Raw genomic sequence first — 17,506 nt, 5'->3', positions numbered from 1 at the left:
TTTATGCAGTTTTAACCCAAAGCATATAGTAATAAGCCTTGTTTAACTTCAGTTTTACCTTAGTGCTTACTTGTAACCAAATGGACCCTCTATTCTAAACAGAAATAGGCAATCAAATGAATTCACACAAGTCAGTATATAGAAAAATAGTTCTCAATTATTTAGTTCTGTTTGTGCAAAGATTGTGCAAAAATAGTAAATAGACAAATACAAATACAAAATGTAAACAAGTGCTCTGTGAACACTATAGGTTCAAAACCTTAATAGAAAATACCCCTCTTCTTTCAGGAATATAAAAAGACAACAATACTCTCAAAAATGTAAATAAATACCTTCTCAAAGATATGAATTCAATGTAAACAGTAAACACTCTTTAAGTTACCCTGAGTCACTTAAGGACACCTATGCTAAGTTGTGGGCCCACACACACACACTCACATACACTCACACAAAGACACAGTCCCTTAAAGCCGGCAAAACTATGCTAAGTTCCCCAAAACCTTTAAGTTGCAGGCCTGTTTGTTGCTTGTGTGCGTTGTGGCCTCAAACCAGCAATGGTCCCTTCACTCCTCAGTGATCCAAAAGAAAGATGACGTTTCTGTAGCTCCAAGCTCAGTCACTCACAGTTGTAGGTACAGCAGCAGCATAACATGTGTGCAGTCCAGACAGTCTTCTCATCCCACGTTGCCAGAGAACTTTGAGTGAAGCTCTGGTTGTTCTAGCTCTAACTGGAATGTCCTCTTTGTGTCTTCCAGTCGAAAACAACAGACTACCACATCAACAGTCCAACTGTGGAAGTTAAACTATGTCTAGAAACGTCTGTCCACGTGCAATGAACAGGCACTAAACACACTGAGCTAGCGTTAGCATTAGCGTTAGCATGTCAACACAAACCAGTCACTGAATTTCGTGTAGAACATTCAGTTGCTTCTCCAAACGTGTCGATTGTCCTCTCATTCTGACTGTTGTGTAAACACTCTTGAGACACAACATATACACGCAGGTTTGTGCACTGCAACTTATAATATAAACAGAGTTTATCTGAATAATACTGCTCACTCATTCCGCCTCTTGCGCAACATCTCTCCTCCAACCGTGTCTCTTTCTCCCGTCCGTCCAGCAACACACTCTCTCACTACGTTCCCATACAGAATGTTAACCCCATGAGTGCTGGTATAGAAATAACAGATTCACGTTTCTTTTAAAACAAAAACAAACAAACTCCTATAGAATGTCATAAAGTTACAAAACGTTTTTAAACAAAAACACATCATACTTTTATAAAGGCTTTTAACACTTTTTAAACAAACCCTTATTTAAATGATTTTAATAATAGTTAAGCATAACATATTTCTTAACTGGGTTACACACTCCCCCTTCTAAAGGCTTTGATGTCCTCATCAAACAACATAAACATAACCTCAAAAGTTATGAGAAGAAAGGTGCATGTAGTAGCTTAACCTTTTCCTATTTTGATGATCACACCTCTATGAACTATTGTGAGAGGCTGATCTCTTGCTCTACCAGGCTCATCATAAGTTAACCTAATGACTGGTTTCACGGTTCTCTTTGGGCGGGTTTCTGGTTTATTTGTCAAATTAGACTCTGTCTCTGTCTGGTTATCGTGGCGAGTGTTAGACTCAGGATCGTTCTCTTCTTCGCGATCACTTTCTTCCTCAGGAACGGAATCTTGAGCTGTATCCACTTCTTCCACGATGTGATTCTCCTCTTCTGAACTCTCATCCTCCGATAAGTCCTCTTCAACAGGATTTCCATCTGACTGTTGAGCATCACTGTCATCTTGGACGAGGTCTGACGTTCTGGCAGTATCTCTTTCCCTTTGTAGGATTTCCTTCAGGTAAGTACTGTACTGTTTCTTAGGTAAGTAGTGCTCCTCTTCTGAAGATGAGTCTGTAAGGTCATGTAACTCTTGCAGAGCTTCCTCTTCATCAGGTAAGACTTTCTTTGTTCTCTTTTGAGTCTCAGCTCTTGTCCTTGGTTTGACAGGTGAGTTTTCCTCCTTACTCACAGTCGGCATTCTCACTAGTTGTCCAATCGGCAGGAGATGATCTCGATGAAGGGTTTTTACTCCTCCTTTTCCATCTTCAGGTTTCACTTTGTACACAGGAAGATTGGGCATCTTTCCCAGCACAACGTAAGGGATAGGACTCCACCGGCTCTCCAGCTTGTGTTTCCCCTTCAGTCCTAAGTTCCTCAGCAACACTCTGTCGCCGATATCCAATTTCTGGAATCCGACTCTTTTGTCGTAGGACCTCTTGTTCCTTTGGTGTGTCTTGTCGGCAGTTTCAGAGGCAAGCTTGTAAGCTCTCTGCAAGTCCTCTTTCAACTTGGCTACGTAGCGGGAATGGCAAGCTTCATCTTTTCCGTCCGGAGAAGTTCCAAAACACAAGTCTATTGGCAGTCTTGCTTCTCTGCCGAATAATAAGAAATAGGGTGAGTACCCTGTAGCGTCACACTTGGTACTGTTGTATGCGTGAACAAGGTAACCAACGTGTTTGCTCCACTGTCTTTTCTTCTCACAGCCAAGAGTTCCCAGCATGGAAAGTAAAGTTCGGTTGAACCTTTCAGGTTGTGGGTCCCCTTGAGGGTGATACGGAGTGGTCCGTGACTTTCGGATTCCCATCATCTTCAAGAGTTCTTTGATTAACTGACTCTCGAAATCTCTTCCTTGATCGGAATGGATCCGAGCTGGTAATCCATAATGTAGGAAATACTTGTCCACCAGTATCTTCGCAACGGTCTGCGCTTTCTGGTTCCTGGTGGGGAAAGCCTGAGCGTAACGTGTAAAGTGATCAGTCATTACTAACACGTTGCTGATGCCTGCAGAATCTGGCTCCATGGACAGGAAGTCGATGCAGACTAAATCCATCGGTCCACTGCTCACAATCTGGTGTAACGGAGCTGCTCTGTGACACGGAGTCTTTCGAGTGACACATGCTCCGCAATTCTTAATGTACTGTTCGACATCACACGCCAGTTTAGGCCAGAAGAAGCGGCTTCTCAACAAGTCTGTAGTCCTCTCTACACCAAGGTGTCCCAAGTCATCATGTGAGGCCTTCAACACAACTTCTCTGAACTCTCTTGGTAGGACGAGTTGGGTGACTTCTTCTCCAGAAGGTCTCTTACTTAAGCGATGTAACAGCTCATCTTTCATCATCAGCTTTCCCATCTCTTTCTTCAGACGAGCCAGTTCTGGGCTGGAACCCTTTCCTTCAGGCCATTTGCCTTGCTTCACAGCTTGAACTGCAGATCTGATGACTGCATCTTCTTCTTGGGCTTTAATCAGGTCTTGCTTTGACATTTGGCCCAATGACTTCAACTCCAAGTGCGTCGGGAATGCATAGATGTCAGGCACACAGTCAGGAGAGGCTCCTAACTGATCCACGTATCTTGGTGGGTTGATCAAGGATCCAGGGATGCAGACTTTCTTGCAGATGGATCTCACACCAGTCTGTGGTATGGTCTCCCATTCCTCTTCACTCTCATCCGTCATCCTGGACAACAGGTCAGCATCTATGTTGTGTATGCCCGGTCTGTACTTGACATCGAAGTCGTATGTGGACAATGCAGACAACCATCTGTGCCCAACCGCACTAAGCTTGGCAGTTGAGAGCACATACGTAAGTGGGTTGTTATCTGTACGCACTGTGAATCTGGCACCATACAAATAATCATGGAATTTATCCACTATGGCCCACTTCAGAGATAGAAACTCCAACTGGTGAATTGCGTAGTTTCTTTCTGGCGGTTTCAACTTCCTGCTGGCGAATGCAACTGGCCTCAGTCCCTCACTGTGTTCTTGATAGAGGACTGCGCCAAGCCCTTTCAAGCTGGCGTCCACGTGCAGGACGTATGGCTTGTTTGGATCTGCGAAAGCCAAGACAGGTGCGTGGGTGAGACAGTGAATAATCTGGTGGAACGCTTCGGTGCAGGACAGGTCCCATCTCTCACCGAAGGGCTCAGAGTCCTTAAGGTAAGTCTTTGTGCTGTCTTTCTCTTGCTTCTTACCCCGCTGCCTTGGGGCATAGCCTTTAGTGAGTTCTGACAACGGCCTGACGATGGCTGAATAGTTGGCGATGAAACGTCTGTAATAGCCACAGAATCCCAAGAACGACTGAAGAGCCTTCAGGTGCGTCGGCTGTGGCCAGTTGGTGACTACTTCAATCTTGTTTGGGTCAGGCGAGACTCCGTTGGCCGACACAATATGTCCGAGGTATTTCACCTTGGGCAGGCAAAACTGACACTTGTCGACTGAGATCTTCAGTCCAACCTCTGCAAGACGATCAAGGACTTTGAGAAGTCGCTCTTCATGCTCTTCCAGAGTTCGGCCAAACACAATCAGGTCATCTAAGTAAACTAGGACCTCCAGCAGGTTCATGTCACCCACAGCCTTCTCCATTAATCTTTGGAACGTGGCTGGGGCTCCAGTTATTCCCTGTGGCATCCTTTCGAACTGGAAGAACCCCAGTGGGCAGATGAATGCCGTCTTTTCCTTATCTTCCTCGGCCATGGCGATTTGATAATAGCCACTCCGCAGGTCGAGTACGGAAAACCATTTGCTTCCAGTCATTGAGTCAAGGACATCGTCGATGCATGGAGTTGTATATTGATCTGGGATTGTTCGGCTGTTGAGCAATCTGTAGTCGATACACATCCTTACGCTCCCATTCTTCTTTCGAACAATCACGATTGGGGACGCGTAGGGACTCCTTGACTCCTTGATGATCCCTGCACGCAACAGTTCTTGAAGGTGCTTTCTCACGTCTTCCACGTCTGCAGGAGGCAGACGTCGAGAGCGCTCCCGGAACGGTCTTGTATCTGACAATCGGATCGTGTGCTCTACGTCCTTGGCTAATCCAACATCCCATTCATGGAGTGAGAACACCTGAGACCTTGTGGACAGCTTTTGACGGAGTCTTCCTTTCCACTCTTCTGAGACAGGTGAGTCTCCAAAGTCGATCAGATTAGCATCCAACTCCGGTGCTGTTGTCTTGGCAGGAGTGAGTGGAGTGACAGCGTCAGTCAGGTACATGTGTCCGATGACAGTTCCAACTGGTATGATGGTCTCTGTCAGCGACTCATTTTGGACAAGGATTCTGAAGTGGTTGATGTTCACTTCTTCGCTGGGCACCACCATAGGCTGCAGCAGCAGACCAGCTGGGAGTGGAGCTGTAGGCGATGAGTCAACCATCAGAACTTCTTTGTTAACTTGGTGCTTGAAGTCGACTTTGCAGACTGCACTGCAGTCACCACCAGGAGGTATAGTCAGTGGGCCTGGGCCTTGCCATGTCACATAACCAATATCATCCTCCTCTTCAATGGTTGTTGCAGTACCATGCGGTCTTAGCTCAGTCTCTCTGCGACAAGCTTTAATTCCCAGTGTCTGGGTGATGTCAATGCCCTTCTCCTTACATTGCTGAACCAGACGTCGGACATGACTGGCATTAGTCCCCACGATGACAGGAGTTTGGTCTGCAGTTCGGGGGCTGGGGCAGATAAGAGCGAGGACTGTCACGATCTTGTCAGCACCTGCTACTTTCGCTGGGTATTCAAGATCAACCACCACATAACCGCGGTAGGGGTAGCTGAGGTCAGACTCACTTAGGCCCCAGAGGGCTAGACCAGACACTGGACGTATTTGAACATCAGACAAGTAGGTTTCATACCAGGACTCGAATATAATGGTCACCTGAGAGCCACTATCGAACAAGGCATCACAAGAATATCCATTCACTTTCAGCGGAACAATGCTTGGTGGGCCAATCAAACCTTCAGGGATGCCAGCAGGCTCGGATGTGGTGACAGCACCTTTCTTGACACCAACTTCACTGGTTGTAGTCTCACCAGACTGCTGTTTGGTCACCTTCAACGCCTGAATTAGCTTCTTTATCACCTTGGCTTGATTCTCAGGGCTCCGGCACTTTGTCGCGTAATGCCCGTTCTCACCACACCGATAGCAGAAATTCTCCTCCGACTTCTTCGGTGGTCTCTTTGGGGAGTTGGAGAACTGGTTAGAAGCCTCCACTGTCGAAACTGCAACTGCAGCATCTGGCTCAGTTACTTTGTTCTTGACTTTCTGTTTCATTCGTTTCATTTCTTTCTTCAAAGCAGCTAGTTCAGAGTCTTGGCGGTACTCTGGACCAGGTGGCGTACTCATGTGTGTAGCCTCTGCGTAGTCTTCTTTGAAGTGGGCTTGTTTGGTCACCACTGATGCAACCATTGACTTTAGCTCTTTTAGTTCAGCCTTTAAGTTCTGGATCTCAGTCTGTTTCACATCCACTTCTGGGTTGACATGTACTTGGCGTACTGAAGCACTGAGCTTCTTCCTAGATGCCTCGTATTCCTCTTCAGTGCGAATCTCACTCAAGAGCTGTAGAAATGTTGGCGGAGCAGTCTTCCTTTCACGCAAGCGCAGCTGAATCAGCATCAAGTCTGAGGCGGTAGCACCCCTCAGCAGTTGCTCCAGTCTGGCTTTATCCATGCAGCTAGCAGGAAGGCCTCCTCTCTGTATCACCTTCGCTAGAGACCGCTCTAAGCGTCTGAGGAAATCAGATAGCTTCTCTCCTGATTGCTGTTGCATCAGTCGGAATGCGAAGTAGAGATCATCGCCAGACTCAGCACTTCCAAACGCACTTTCAAGGGCTTCCAAGCACTCTTTTGGACTGGCGTCTGGGCTGGCGTGTCGCACTGCTTTCACTATTTCTAGGGCTGGCCCTCTCAAGCTTCCCATTAGTCTTCTTCTTTTCTCTCTGTCAGAGCAGTCAGTCTCCTCCACCATAAGCCATGCTTGCTCTAGCCAATGGTCAAATGGTTCTTCTCCTGGTGGGGTTGGTAGGACTCCTGAGAACATGCGTAAACGAACATAGTGTCCCCCATCAGACGGTTTGTTTGTCTTGTCCAACAAATCACCGACGGCGCGTAGTATGGATTCAGTGGAACTTGTGGGCGGTTCTGTACTGGGTATTAGTGATTTAAGGTCCTCCATTGTCTTTCCTTCAGCCTGTAGTAGCCCTTTTAGTTTATCATTAAACTCTTCAGCAGCCGCTTGTGCTTCTCCTATGATGATAATAGGCCACGCCTCTCCACCATCAATAGGCACAACTTCAGGAGGGACACTCGGATCCTTAACTGTCTCTTTGGTCTCACACAAGACCATCCGACGGTTCAGTCTTGCACTGAAATTCTTCCCTCTGACACGCACCCGTCCCAAGCACTTCACAGTTTCAAGGGATTCCTCCACTTTGTTGATCTCCACATCTTCTGGGACGATGGTCATCAAGGCATGAGTCACATCTAGGCCCTCGCCACGACACCAGCTCTTTAGCTCTGATATAAGTGCGGTTTGATCCATTTTAATACTGCTTGTAAGTAAACTTTGAACTGTAGCTTTTTTTATTTTTTTAATACGTTAACTTTTTAATTATTAATACTTAGAAATCCAAAATCATCTCAGCAGTGCCTCCATTTTATGTAGCGGTCCCCTCGGTAGTCATGCAGTTGAGGGGAGGGCTTTTGAGTTATTTTAAATAAATTAACTTAACTCTGATTAACTCAGTTTTAATTATCTTGGATTTCTTTTACTAATAAAATGCTCAAGCTGTTTTTAAAACCACACTATCATGAAATGACCTTTTTATGCAGTTTTAACCCAAAGCATATAGTAATAAGCCTTGTTTAACTTCAGTTTTACCTTAGTGCTTACTTGTAACCAAATGGACCCTCTATTCTAAACAGAAATAGGCAATCAAATGAATTCACACAAGTCAGTATATAGAAAAATAGTTCTCAATTATTTAGTTCTGTTTGTGCAAAGATTGTGCAAAAATAGTAAATAGACAAATACAAATACAAAATGTAAACAAGTGCTCTGTGAACACTATAGGTTCAAAACCTTAATAGAAAATACCCCTCTTCTTTCAGGAATATAAAAAGACAACAATACTCTCAAAAATGTAAATAAATACCTTCTCAAAGATATGAATTCAATGTAAACAGTAAACACTCTTTAAGTTACCCTGAGTCACTTAAGGACACCTATGCTAAGTTGTGGGCCCACACACACACACTCACATACACTCACACAAAGACACAGTCCCTTAAAGCCGGCAAAACTATGCTAAGTTCCCCAAAACCTTTAAGTTGCAGGCCTGTTTGTTGCTTGTGTGCGTTGTGGCCTCAAACCAGCAATGGTCCCTTCACTCCTCAGTGATCCAAAAGAAAGATGACGTTTCTGTAGCTCCAAGCTCAGTCACTCACAGTTGTAGGTACAGCAGCAGCATAACATGTGTGCAGTCCAGACAGTCTTCTCATCCCACGTTGCCAGAGAACTTTGAGTGAAGCTCTGGTTGTTCTAGCTCTAACTGGAATGTCCTCTTTGTGTCTTCCAGTCGAAAACAACAGACTACCACATCAACAGTCCAACTGTGGAAGTTAAACTATGTCTAGAAACGTCTGTCCACGTGCAATGAACAGGCACTAAACACACTGAGCTAGCGTTAGCATTAGCGTTAGCATGTCAACACAAACCAGTCACTGAATTTCGTGTAGAACATTCAGTTGCTTCTCCAAACGTGTCGATTGTCCTCTCATTCTGACTGTTGTGTAAACACTCTTGAGACACAACATATACACGCAGGTTTGTGCACTGCAACTTATAATATAAACAGAGTTTATCTGAATAATACTGCTCACTCATTCCGCCTCTTGCGCAACATCTCTCCTCCAACCGTGTCTCTTTCTCCCGTCCGTCCAGCAACACACTCTCTCACTACGTTCCCATACAGAATGTTAACCCCATGAGTGCTGGTATAGAAATAACAGATTCACGTTTCTTTTAAAACAAAAACAAACAAACTCCTATAGAATGTCATAAAGTTACAAAACGTTTTTAAACAAAAACACATCATACTTTTATAAAGGCTTTTAACACTTTTTAAACAAACCCTTATTTAAATGATTTTAATAATAGTTAAGCATAACATATTTCTTAACTGGGTTACATAAAGATTTATTTTCCACCCAAAAACCGGAAGTACACCAAAACAGCTACAGAAACAGCAGAAAGCTCTGAGTCCACAAGACTATGAGGAAATTGTATCATATCATTGCTCCCTATGACAAGTTACACATTTATACTTGTTAAAATCCTAGAAAAGGTGATATGGGGTGTCCTGCCCCTTTAATCACATTCGCATATCAATAGGCCTATTTGACCTGAGCAGTGAGCTTTTTTTTTCAAATGGATTTGGATATGAGTGAATCAATGAATAGTGACTACATAAGCATAGGCAATAAAACAAGTAGTAATAATAATAGTGATAATAATATTATTTATATAATGCTTGCCGTGTAAACGCAGCAGCGAGTGTGAGGGGCTGGGGAACGGATGGAAAGTACATAGTGTTATTAAGGAGGACTCCTTCTAACTCCTAACTATATGGAAGTTAACCTAACGTTAGATCCCATGCTAGCTACTAGCTAGTAGCTTCCCTCGTCAGACAACAGAACACCACCACAGATCGGGTGGAAGCTGCTGATATCACTGCTTGTGCCCGTGGATGGGAAATAAGATTTAAAAGGCTATGGAAGCGTGGATGAAAGCACAGATGTGTGCAATAAAGTTGTGTCGGATCTGCCTGTGCCTGTGTCTGCTGCTCGTGTGTTGTGACTGTCCCTGGCTGCTGATGCATAGTTAATGAGCGTCATAAGCATGCGCCCTTACTGCGCTGGAAGTAGCAGATCTACACGTTATCTACCCGTCGCAATGCACAGCACTTTGGGCTTGTACATCTGTGTTTTTCCCGCAGTTAGTTGAATTATATTGATTCACAACTTTAGGATCGAACCAACGTCCGATGCAGACGCTATTTTCACCGATCCAGACTTGACAGATTTGACACCACTAGTGATTAACATTCCCATGGCCGATGGTTGTTAGAGTCTATTGTTCCGTCGTTGACGCAACAATAGGAATCCTGCAGCTCAGTAGCTAGTGCTTTCGGGCACACCTGGACACATCAAACGGCACAGTAAAGTGCCGCGGCACACAGGTTGGGAAACACTGCTAGTCCTTTGGTCTCTATATAGTCTATGGTAGTCCTTATTTGTGACACATGAACAGCCTTATTATTAAAGTTAATAATGTCACATCAAAGTCTTTATTAAAGTGTTTATTACAGTATATGTCTTCATTCCAGACCAGTGTGTGGAGTCCAGTCTGCAGGTGAAGATCAGTTCTCCAGCCACGACTTTTTCTATTAAACAGGAACCTGAAGACCACCTTAAACAGGAACCTGAAGACCACCTGGATCTCAGTAAGTTTAAATCACTCTGTCTTTATTTGTTTTATTGGTGAAAGTGGGTAGTACTGAGAGTGTAGACATGAACCGATATGACTCTGTTATCGATTGTAGCATTAACAATGTGACTACATTGATCAAAATGTATTATGAATGGGACGACGGTTCGTCAGTAAAAGTATCAATGGGTTCACTGAAGCTTTTCAGTACTACTTAAGTATTAACAGTATTAAATTCAGTATTAACTAACCTGTATTAATCCTAGACTTTCTGCACGTTCCTGTGTGTAAAGAGGAGGTTCCACCTGAAGAGGAGAGGAGCTCCAGTCTGGTCCAGGAGGAACCACAACCTCCACAGATTAAAGAGGAACAAGAGGAGCTACTTCAAAGAGAGGCTGGTGGGTCAATGACTGTTGACTTTTTTCAAATACACAATAAAATAATACTACTTAAAGGACCACTTCACCACTTTTCAACTTATCTTCATTTAATTGGTTCTCACTAATGTTCATGATAAAATATCACCATTCTTTTCCTACTCAGTCTGTGTCTCATAGGAGGGCTGTGGGCAGTTCAGAAACCCATCCACCAGTGATATCATCGATGAGGAATCCAAACTAATAGAAACTGCAGGCTTTCTATTCCTGAAAAGTTGCAATGAGAAAATGATTTTCCTTTGGTCTCACAATAATACAAATCAAAATATTTTCTATTTTAAATCTTGTTTAAAAACAAATCTGCCACTGGTGGATGGGTTTCTGAACTGCCCACAGCCCTCCTATGAGACGCAGGCCAAGTAGGATAAAAAAAGTGGTATTTCATGAACATTAGACCACCGGAGAGACTGTTGACAGGAGGAATGTAGACGGCACCTGGGAGCAGTATGGGTTGGCGCCATAGAGTATATAAAAGGATAGAGACTGATCTGGCGCGAAGCTCCGCCCCCTCCGCTATTCATGTCAGTGGAAGTTGCTCAGTGGTGTTTTGAAGCACCCGGAAGGACCGTCTAAAAACGTCTACTTCCGCATTTGACCACCACATTTTGGTGGTCAAATACGGAAGTGGAACCGAGCGCTCAATGTTAAAGCCCAGCTGCACAGGGTTTCCCGGTCATGAATCCACGGGTCCGCCTGTAGTCCCTCCTCTTACCACTAGGGCCCAGTGCTTCAACGTTGGAGTGCCTCACTGGCCCCTTGGTTGGTGCCCCAGCCTGTGTCCTCTGTGAGCTTGTAGATTGGCTATGTGTGTTACTTTTTGACCTTTGTTTCCCTTTTACAAATTCAATATCATTTTTATTTTCATCTGATGTTTACATTAGCACCTTTTTTTTTTAGCAGTCACAACTAGTGACTGCTCCTTTCAACTGAACAGGACATGGTAAGTTTGATTTGATTATGTGGTATAATGAAAGGTCTTTCTACTGGTGATTTCCACAGAGCACCACAGGGAGGGCTCTACAGTATCTAGAGAGATGGCCTCCAAAAGACATCCAACGTTGTCAGAGGAACAGCCAGAGATGGACCAGAGACATGGACTGTTTGATGCAAGGATGCAACCTGTAGTAAAATTGTACAAGATAGGTATGTAGTGTTTTATTTACTGTGGTTTAAACATGTTGAAGTTGAATACCATTTACAATCAGTGTTGGGAAGGTTACATTTAAAAAGTAATCCCCTACAGTTACAAGTTACTTGCTATAAATTGTAGTCGGTAACGTAATCCGAGTACCACAATTTAAAAAGTAACTGGTTACTTTCAGTTACCTTTGGATTACTTTAATTAGATAAACAAGTTTTACCATTGATAACCAGAGCAGAATGTTGAGCCTATATGAAATTAAGAAAAAACTACAGAAATATTGTTAAATCAGTGGTTCTCAACCTTTTTACAAGTTTTCAAGTACCACCTCAGAAAATATTTGGCTCTCAAGTACCAACATTATGATTATGATTGTGAACGCAGTGAGCACTAACTATAGAAGCTGGCCTAAACTGAACATAACTAAACACATACACACACACACCAAAAAAAGATAACTTAAAAAAACCCTTAAAAAAAGTAGTTAATGTATTCTAATTGTTATTGCAATTTACGAGCTGCGTTCGCTTCCCGCGTTCGCGCGTCTTACTTGTTATTAAAATGTAGTCCTATTCAGCTAGGCACAGGTTCGCACAAAAGGCAAATTCATTCCTAATCATTATAATAATAATTCCTAATCATTATAATAAATATACAAATATAAAGAATATATGTATACAGCCAAAGGCATGCTGTACAAATTGGTAGGCCTATTGAGAAAAAAAAGAAAGGATTTGAGACCATTCTGATACCGATATGGCATTTTTATGGCCGATATTTTTATGGGCCCAGGCCCATTCAATAGTTTTGGAGCCAGAGGGGAGAAGACATGGCCAAAGCATTTCCGGGGGTCTCCAGCCAAAAACATTGAGAACCTCTGTCCTAGACCATAAGGGTCGTAACACATTGTATTATTTTTGTAGACTTTCTGCACGTCCCTGTGTGTAAAGAGGAGGTTCCACATGAAGAGGAGAGGAGCTCCAGTCTGGTCCAGGAGGAACCACAAGCTCCAGAGATTAAAGATGAACAAGAGGACATACTTCAAAGACAAGAGGCTGGTGGATCAGCGTTGACATTACTAGCAGTGAAAAGTGAAGAAGATGATGAGACAGAGCCTGTAGCCGGCACCTCAACTGTACACATGAAAACACAAGCTGATGTAGAGGACTGTGGAACATCACAACCAACTAGTGACAACCAGCTCCTCTCTTCAAACTGTTCTGAATCTGACACTGAAGACAGTGATGACTGGGAGGAGACTAGGGGAGATCAGTCAGCTTTAAACACACTGAAATCACAAAACACACAAAATGTGGGAGGACAGCACACGCTGTCCCAGGACCTGAAGTCCTGGAGTCACACAGGGAAGAAAAGTTTTAATTGTACAGTGTGTGGCAAAATATTTAATCTAAAGGAGAGTTTAAAAACACACATGAGGATTCATACAGGCGACAGGCCATTTTCTTGTACAGTATGTGGTAAAGGCTTTACTCAGGCGGGTAATCTAAAAACCCACATGATGACTCATACAGGCGAAAGGCCATTTTCTTGTACAGTATGTGGTAAAGGCTGTGTTAACACCAGTAATCTAAACACCCACATGATGACTCATACAGGCAAATGGCCATTTTCTTGTACAGTATGTGGTAAAGGCTGGGTTAACACCAGTTGTCTAAAAACCCACATGATGACTCATACAGGTGAAAAGCCATTTTCTTGTACAGTTTGTGGTAAAGGCTGTGTTAACACCAGTAATCTAAAAACCCACATGATGACTCATACAGGCAAAAGGCCATTTTCTTGTACAGTATGTGGTACAGGCTTTACTCAGGCGGGTAATCTCAAAAGACACATGAGTACTCATACAGGCAAAAAGCCATTAGTTTAAGACATATGGTCAGTCTAATCCACTAAAAAGTATTTACATTTTTTTCAGACTTTTTAGCCAGTCTTATTAGTCATATTTTGGAGCGTCGCTTTTTCCATTTAGTTTGTTTATGATTTAAGTTATTTTCAAAGCTGAGCACCCACTGCCTTAAACAAAGGGCAGTCTCCAGAGGAAGCACACTTGTTCTTTCTTTATCTGAATTATATGTATAATCTGACAATATCAACATGACTGAATAAAATACACATTAATAGTTCCTTGTGATGGAGCTTAATTTTATCTTGTGTATGGATCTTATTTTCTATTCAACATGATGGAACTTCATTTTATCTTGCATTATTCCCTCCAGCTCATATGTTCTGGTAGTACAATATGAGCGTCAGTCTGTGTCCACATTTGTCAGTATTTAACAAGTCATATGCATTACAATTCATGCAATAATTATGTTCATTGATATGCAGTAAATGATGGTGCAGTAAAGTGCTCACAAGCTGCTGGGTTTGTGTAGATCAGGGTGTTGCTACATCTTACATAATGTACCATCGGACCATGAAGCCACATATGCATCACATTTAAACGATTCTATTTAATCGTCATTTAATATCAATGCTCCTTTGTCAGGTGTGTGCTGTGAACAAAAGGAATTATTTCACATTACCAAACCAGACATTTGAGGTAAAACTAATATGGCGGGTTATATAGGTTTATATAAATTCCATGCAGCCGAAGCTCTTAACTAACCTTTCGTGCTGTCCAGGCTGCTACACACAGCCTACGTTCTTCCCATCATGATGAAAGTTGTTGTTTTTTGTCCAATCCGCCAGAGGTTTTTGCTGCTCCTCTCGCTGTGTTGGGCTGTGTGCCCCGGAAGTAGTTGGCGCAAATTCACAGATATTGCCTGTCTGCCTGCGGTAACATCACATGAGGGCGATGAAAGTGTTAACAACATCCGTGGCCCTTTTCATTTTGACATGGTAATGAGAACGTAGGCCACTGACATGGACCAAGTTATTGTGGAACACCTTTTATTTCCCCATTAGAAAAATAAGGCTCTATTTTTGTCCATGCTAAACCCCTTATCCCTAAACTTATTTGCCTTTTTTTTTTTTTTTTTTTTTTTGCTATTTTGAAAACACTTTTCTTTTTTAACTATTCAAAATGTTTTTCAAAATGGTAAAAACATAAATAAACTAGAAAAAGTGCCCTTCTGGGCACAGGTCTCCACCAGGAGGATAGGAGGGTGTGTGTGTGATGCTTGGCCTGTTGTAGCGCCACCATGAGGCTGATTTGAAAACTGTCAAGTTGCATTTCTTCCAAAGCCTAGTGGGAATATGCATGCACAGTTTCACCACAATCGGACGCTGCGTTGAGTAGTTGTGGCGATTTGTACAAAACGGGTACAAAGCGGGCTACTCCTGAAAAGTTTAGAAGCCAATCGTAGCCAATGAGGGTGGATTATGAGAAATCAAACAAACCAGTCTTGATCACATGACTATGGAGAGCATGTGTACCGATTTGCGTGAAATTTGGATAAAATCTGAAGGAGTAATATTACCACCTCCTGGTGGCGCTATAAAGAGCAGATGTGAAAAATTCCAGGCAAAGGTTTTTCCTTGGCCTCTAGGGAGTTGGCATACAAAGTTATCCACAGATCCGTGCAGTTAGAGGTAAAAACACTTTTCGGCCAGTTATAGCGCCACCATGAGGCTGAGTTGAAAATGTTCACGTGGCATTTCTTCCTCGGCCTAGTGGGAATGTGCGTGTACAATTTCACGGAAATCACACGATGTGTTCATGATTTGCAGCATTTTGTTTTAAACGTCCCAAACTCTTCTCCCTTCTGGCCCCAAAACTGTGGAATGCACTTCCCGTTGCAATCAGAACTGCAGCATCACTCCCGATCTTCCGCCGTAGTCTGAAAACCCACCTTTTCAGACTCCATCATGGCCCATAGCACTTACCCTACCCCCCTTAGACAGCACTTCTTAGACTTATATAGCATTTGAAACAGACTTATAGCATGTCATGTAGACAGCACAATAAGTGCATTGTATGTAGTCATAGCACTTCATAGTATATAGTGTATAGTAGTCATAGCACTTCATAGTATATATGTACAGCATAGTATAGCATATATGTGTAGTTTATATGTATAGTGTCATTATATAGATATGTTCTAGTTATAGTTTATATGTATAGTGTCATTATATAGATATGTTCTAGTCACGTTCTTAGCTTACGCATGTTTCGCGATAAATGCTTTTTACATATGTGATGTATTCCCATGCTTTTTGTTCTTGCTTATTGTAAGTCGCTCTGGATTAAGAGCGTCTGCTAAATGCCTAAATTGTAAATTGTAAATTGTAAACTGAGCACTCCTGCGAACTTTGGAAGCCAATCTTAGCCAATCAGGATGGAGTCATTCATTGAATGGCTCTAGAGAGACTGTGTACCAATTTGCGTGATGTTTGGACAAAATCTGTAGGTGTACTGTCCAAAAACTTGTTTTGCCCAAAGCGGCCTCCTAGTGGCGCTATAACAGGCCGTTCTGGAAGTTTTGGGACAGAGGTTCGTCATTGGCATCCAGGGAGTGTGTGTGCAAAATTTGGCATCGACCGGGTTAACGGTGCCGGAGATTAGCTGTTCACAGACGGACGGACGGACGGACACACGGACACACGGACTCTCTCCCCATGCCTTCGGCCTGGTGGAGACAATAAAAAAGGCAAAGAAGTTTAGGGAAAAGGAGTATAGCATGGATGAAAATTGAGCCCCCAATGTACAACATTTCTGGTGTGAAATGGCACAAGGTATTCCCACAAAAAGACCACCCCAAAAACCGACAGATGTGCCCTTTTGTGGGATTTGAGCACCTGCCCCCTCAGTGCTCTCTGCACGGCCCTGGCACGCACACATATACACGCACACACGTGCGTGCGCGCACACGCACGCATGCACACGCGCGCGCGCACACACACACACACACACACACACACACACACACACACACACACACACACACACACACACACAATGTTTGCTCTGCGGATATAGGCAATCTACAAGGTCAGAACACATTGCATCGCAACATGTTGTGAGCTTGTAGATCAGCTATTTTCACGATTTGACACATGAAGTAACTAGGGCTGACGATATTAAAAGATGACACAGTTGTAGCAGCTAGATGTCAGTCATTAAGGTTGTTCGTTCCAGAGACTAGGACCATAGGGACTAAATCCACCTTCAGCACATGTACATGTTACTCTAGGTACAGTTAGGAGACCCGTGTCTGATGATCTGAGAGTTCTGATTGGTTTACAATTGATTTGTCAACCTATTTATCAAGATATGGACTCAAATGTTCACCATTTGTTTTCAATGACACACTGTACAATTCACTTGTTGACTCTTATCTATCGTATACTGTGTAGAAGTATGGGGCAAACCTATAATAAGGATACCTTGATCATACCTATAACCTGTTTTTAAAATATTATATTCTAAAGTTCCCAGACTTGGTGAAATTTAAAACTGCACAAATCATGTTTAACCCATTCTGGGCGGGAACCCCTTTTGGTGTGATGTGAATTTACTGTAATAGTTCTCTGTTTGAATGGTAAAGATTGCGCAAATAAACGGAGACAGAAACTTTGTCAAATTATCTAGGTGGGATACATTTATTCCCAGCGAGACATACCATTACAGAAATACATGGAAAAGTC

The 17,506-nt window shown here is 43.0% G+C and overlaps 1 protein-coding gene across 1 annotated transcript in view; it reads left to right on the top strand.

Moving 5' to 3' along the window:
- The window catches only part of LOC306919402 (uncharacterized protein), a gene marked incomplete at its 3' end in the record, with an annotated part of 342,672 nt that overhangs the window by 310,040 nt on the left and 15,126 nt on the right, over nucleotides 1–17,506 (top strand). The window contains exons 3-5 of the mRNA XM_079532190.1: nucleotides 10,218–10,334; nucleotides 10,585–10,716; nucleotides 11,755–11,876. Coding sequence (XP_079388316.1) covers nucleotides 10,218–10,334; nucleotides 10,585–10,716; nucleotides 11,755–11,876 — 371 coding nt within the window. The remainder of the gene's footprint in view (nucleotides 1–10,217; nucleotides 10,335–10,584; nucleotides 10,717–11,754; nucleotides 11,877–17,506) is intronic.

Source organism: Electrona antarctica (assembly GCF_951216825.1).
Source record: "Electrona antarctica genome assembly, contig: scaffold_25, whole genome shotgun sequence".
Taxonomy (NCBI): domain Eukaryota; kingdom Metazoa; phylum Chordata; class Actinopteri; order Myctophiformes; family Myctophidae; genus Electrona; species Electrona antarctica.
Note: the sequence above shows the minus strand (reverse complement) of the source record. Positions and strands in the feature narration are given on the sequence as shown.